Here is a 5,338-nt window from a genome sequence, read left to right on the forward strand (position 1 = left end):
TAATTAAATAATTAAATAATTATACCTGTTCCAATATAGAGTATATCGTAAGCTTTACCATCCAAAGCCTTTACTTGAGGATCTACCGCAACTTTGGTAAATCTATAACTATAAATATTAAAATTCCATATATTAATGGCATATTATGTTACAAAGTCATTAATACTATTAAAAATATGTAATTGCAATAACAGCTTTAAAAATAACTTTCGATTGAAAATTTAATAAAGTTCAAAGTAAAATTTATGTAAAAAGAATTCTCATATTTTTGCACATGCGTAATATGTATAATAATGCATGTATATCTTTGTGTATTTGATATTAAAAAATATACAATAACATTAAAAATTGAGAAGCTATAATAAATAATTAAATTAATATTTTTAAGGAATATCTACTTAAAATTGACAAAAAGATTCGTAGTTTAAATATATTGCACTAAAACGTACTTAGGTATAGAGATATAATATACATAAGACAATGAATGTATTATATTAAAACTATATTAATAAAAATATATCGAAAATATTAATCGATCGAGTTACTTACTTAAAACTGGTTTTAGTTATCACAGGTAATGAAAAATAAGATTGCACTGCGTCATCCATGAGAGGATGTGCCTTGACGAAATTAACAGTAATGTCCGGAAGTGTTCTGGAGTCGTTAACACAGGCACCGGGTCTGGGCTCAGGTACCTTTTCCTGAAGTACTCGCAGCCAATTGCTGTTTATAGTTTCTTGTTCTTTAAAAGCACCCTGGAAGACCTCGAGAATGTTGTCCATAGAGAATGCACAAATAGCTGAGCCGCCAATGGAGTTCACTGGGGTCGTGAAAACTCCATACACTAAACGCGCGGATTTCCCCGCATATCGACCATCCGTAACATCGCTCGTTGACTCTAAATAAGATAAAAAATTATTCAAAATTATTTCGAAATCATTTTTGTCTTATAGATAGTAAATATAGGCGCCATCCTAAACATTTTCCTATGGAAAAAATATTTCATTACTTGCATAGAATGATAAGAAAAAAATGGATCATATAAAAAATATATAAAATATGCATTATAACAAAATAATTTACAAAATTTAGTTCAAAAAGTAAGAGTTTTTTTTTTAGACAAACCATTTTTTAATCATCCAATTAAAATTTTAAATGATAATATTATTTACAATTTACTGGCTTTAAATTCATAATTCAAAAAATTATTCAAGTATTTAACATCGATTTTATACATCGATATTTAATTTCGTGTTATTCATTTTAATTTTTGCGTTCTACGTCGTACTTAAATCAAATATCTTGGAAATTAAAAGTAATTAAATAATTAAAAGATTAAAATTTTAATGTTTTCAATTTCAATAACAATTTTGTCTTTTATCAATTTTTTTCACATTTTTGATATTTCATGCTTCGATATTAATAAACATGTCTCATCATTAGTCTTAGTTCCGCGATTAGATACAAAGTTCAAACAATCAGAGAAACAGCCAGTGATTTCGCGACACCTCTCAGACATCTGGAGACGCGCCAATTTCGTGAATCCAACATAGGGATTTCAATTCGATATGCGGCGACAATATTCTACAAGAATAGAGTGCTTCTCTTGTTCGTTCTCCATTCCTGGTTTCTAAACGCGATAGTGCACCGCTATTGTACTTCACACTCGAGATTAGTCTATTTCACTGTACGATAGATAGCTAGAGTGACTTATTCGATTTCATTGTAGATGAAGGAATGGACGAGAAATAAAGAAATTGATAAATGTGACAAAAAATATCATATAAATATAAAAAAACATTTAAAAATATTAAATATACGAACGTTCTTATAATGCTATTAAAAACAGACATTTATATTTTTATTATTATAAAGGAAAATGATTCCCTATGTTTTAATGATAATAATGAATCTCTCTAATATTTACATTTGCAAACAATGTTATAATTTCTTTTCTTATGTAAAAATTTTGCGTAATTAAATATTAGAATGCAACTATTACTTTAACACAATATTATTCTTATTATATTAATGGGATATATGTATAATGTGCAATAGAAATGTGTAATATTTGTATTTGTAAGCAACGTTGTTTGCTTTTTTCCATTCACGCAAATACAAATATTAGAAATATTACATATAACATGTATGCTCAAGAAAGCATATAATTGCATGCATCTTTAAGTTTGGAGAAGTTTACAAATACCTGAATTATATAATGGTTTCGTATTTGACAAAATGAGAAAAAAGTGAAATTTCGATATACATCGAAATTAAAATATATTTTAAAACAATATTTTAAATAGAAGTTTTTCAGAAAAGAAATGTGATAAATTTTTATATAATATGTTTTTGTAAGAAGTCATCAATATTTTTATAAATAGAGGAAATGATAATATTTTTTAATGTAATTTTATTCTCTTTCTCCTAATATTTTGCATGTAAAAGCAACATTATTTTGCATATTAAGGGATAAAGTCATAAAAAAAAATCAATAGTTTGTGAGATATTTCATATTTTATTCTGAGATATTTCGATATAAAAATATGAAATATTTTTTAAAATATTCATTTTTTATGACTATTTTAATATTACTATGCGTAAGATAATAAAATATTACAATTTGCATGTGATAGTATATATTGTAAATTAGACTATGTATTAAATAAATTGCATAAAATATTAACTTTTATAGGATGGAAAGCCATAAATAATGACGCTAAAACAGTGTTATATTTTGAGGCAAATAATATAATAAATTATAAATAAATCTTATTAAGAAAAAATAGTAAAATTAAAAAATATATGCTGCCTCTAAAGATTAAATTCAACTACACTCTTTCTACGGATCTTTTTAAAAGAGCAACTTTTAAAGTGTTTAAAATTGCATTTTCTTTCTTACAGTATTTCGTAGAATGGAAAAGTATATCGGGCGGAAATCGCAGAAAACTTAAAAAGTAGAGGAACAGTATATGCACTAAGTGGGAACTAACACGGTGCAGAATCGAAGAGGCTCTTTTACGAGGACCTTTTAGAAGCGTGCGAGAGCCCTCGTTTGAAACTACTCGAGCGTAGTCACGATCGAAGCCGCGAAAGGACCGCGCATATGCATACTCACGTATTTCGTTGAAATAGAAGGGGTATTCTCCTGGTACCGAACAGTTGAGCCTCGCTTTCAGGAAACTCGTCCATCTGTCGCTAAATGCGTGTGGCCCGCCTTTATCGTGCTGACAGACTCTCCCAACTCGTGAGTAGACTGACTATATAATGTGAATCAAACTTGTGAAGCGATCGATCAATATTTTACATTTTTCAATATTTCTATATTTTTATAAACGGATGTGTTATTTTCTAGATATTATACAAGAGATCTTTTTTATTCAAAACATCCAACACAAGACTTACAGTACGAATTTGTTTAATCTTGACGAGTTAAAAATAAAAAGACGTGTGTATGTACGAGACATAATTCAATTCATTCGTTCCTTTATAAATCTCTAAATTTTAATAATTTTTTCTTAAAAACAATCAAAAGTAAATTCAAAATAATTAACAAAATTTATTCAGGATTAAGAAATATCGAATAAAAAATCCTCACCTTTCCGCAATTCATGTATTCTACGGCTGTTTCACGATAGAAGAAGAATACATAATCTTGATATGCGAATGTGCTGACAAAATTTGGACCTGAAATAATGAAATTGTACCGAGTTCCATTATAATCGAATTTATTCTATAGAATATCTATGATATTTTACAACATTTTTTTACTTTATTTAATTTTTTTACTTTGATATTTAATGATTAACAAAAATAAAATTGTTTTGTTTGTTAGCGATAAGATCAGGCTAAATATTACAGGTAATAACTTATTTCTTTTAAATATATAAATTTACATAATTTATATGATAATGTATACATTTACATAATTTATAATATAATTTCTTATAATTATATATTATAATTTGTATTATAAATTCATATTTCAATAAATTTATCTGATATTTACATAAAATGATGCTTTAAAATCAAATTGTTGATTTTGATAATTTGAATCGTTACTGTGTGATAGAAATTTCTTTTTGTCTTATTTAAAGATGATATCATAATTATCTTTAAAATTAATCATCCTTCTTGTATTATTGTATTCGTGTCTTTATTAAAATGTCAGATGAAAGAAGCAAATCTCAAAAATTATATAATTATCAAAGAAATGAAATGAAGATATTTTATCTCTGTTTTGATATAAATTGCATCTACTTTCCAATCTTAAATTTATTTAGCAAATTTTACAGAAGTTGTATAAAAAATCTGTGTAAATAAATACGCGCATATTGAAATTAATTAAATGCTAAATATTTTTCTAATCTAGAATAAATCTATTTATCTAATTAAAATAAAAGAATCGAATATTATAGATATATATAATATTGTTTGCGCAAATCGAATAAACTTATAAAATTGCGAGGTACTATCGCGGACGCCACATGAATTTCTCATTGTAATTTCTAGGAGCTTACCATTCAACTGATTGAGATCCGAGCGTTCGGTGCGAATTTTGTCTCTGTGAATCAGCGGCTCTCCGCCAGAGAAGTCAGCCACCGTCGCGGCGTATAACTGTCCCTCTGAAACATGCATAAACGTTTCCGTCAGTCAGTCGCACCTTCCACATTTGCAAGCTAAACGAGCGCTATCAGGTCGATGGTTATACAGCGGCTCTCAGGGTTAATTCATCCTCCTACTAACGCGTCTCTCGGAAATTGCCCGTTGAATTTACATCGGTGGTACTATCCGTAAGATTCACATGTGTGCACGCACTGGCATGACATTCTATGGCATGACCGAACTTTCGCTTCCCGCTATCAAAATCCTCGAAGGATCGACGCGCGACGGGAAGCAGCCTTGGAGTCCCTAAACGATGCTATATCTTGAATCTACGGGTGATTATATAAGCTTAATTCCGTCAGTCACTCCCACATTCATGACTTTTCTATATTAATTTCGACACAAATGCCTATGTTAGCTACACGCGAATTATTAAAAAAAAAATAAGTTAACAATTTACAAATTTCGTCTTCGACCGATAAATTGTCTAATTTTAGTTAATACAACATCGATTTGTTCTCTTCTTCAATATACTCTTTTTTTCGTTATTTTTTAATAGAAAATAGCAATGTAAGACCTGGTAGTTCCAGAGCTTAAAGAGTTGAGCCTTAGAATTGCATTGTAAGACTTGCATTGACAAAGGCGAACAGTATTTTGAAATGGAAAATTAAATGAAGAATTATTTTCTTTCTTTTCATAATAAGTTTTTGATGAAAACATTTCACGATTTATG

The 5,338-nt window shown here is 28.3% G+C and overlaps 1 protein-coding gene across 1 annotated transcript in view; it reads right to left on the minus strand.

Moving 5' to 3' along the window:
- LOC108694506 (semaphorin-1A-like) overlaps positions 1-5,338 on the minus strand; it is a 223,878-nt gene that overhangs the window by 6,593 nt on the left and 211,947 nt on the right. Inside the window, exons 7-11 of the mRNA XM_018204063.1 lie at positions 4,521-4,625; positions 3,599-3,687; positions 3,119-3,260; positions 550-898; positions 26-108 (exon numbers count right to left, since the gene is read on the minus strand). Coding sequence (XP_018059552.1) covers positions 26-108; positions 550-898; positions 3,119-3,260; positions 3,599-3,687; positions 4,521-4,625 — 768 coding nt within the window. The remainder of the gene's footprint in view (positions 1-25; positions 109-549; positions 899-3,118; positions 3,261-3,598; positions 3,688-4,520; positions 4,626-5,338) is intronic.

Source organism: Atta colombica, unplaced genomic scaffold (assembly GCF_001594045.1).
Source record: "Atta colombica isolate Treedump-2 unplaced genomic scaffold, Acol1.0 scaffold12, whole genome shotgun sequence".
In the NCBI taxonomy this organism is placed as follows: domain Eukaryota; kingdom Metazoa; phylum Arthropoda; class Insecta; order Hymenoptera; family Formicidae; genus Atta; species Atta colombica.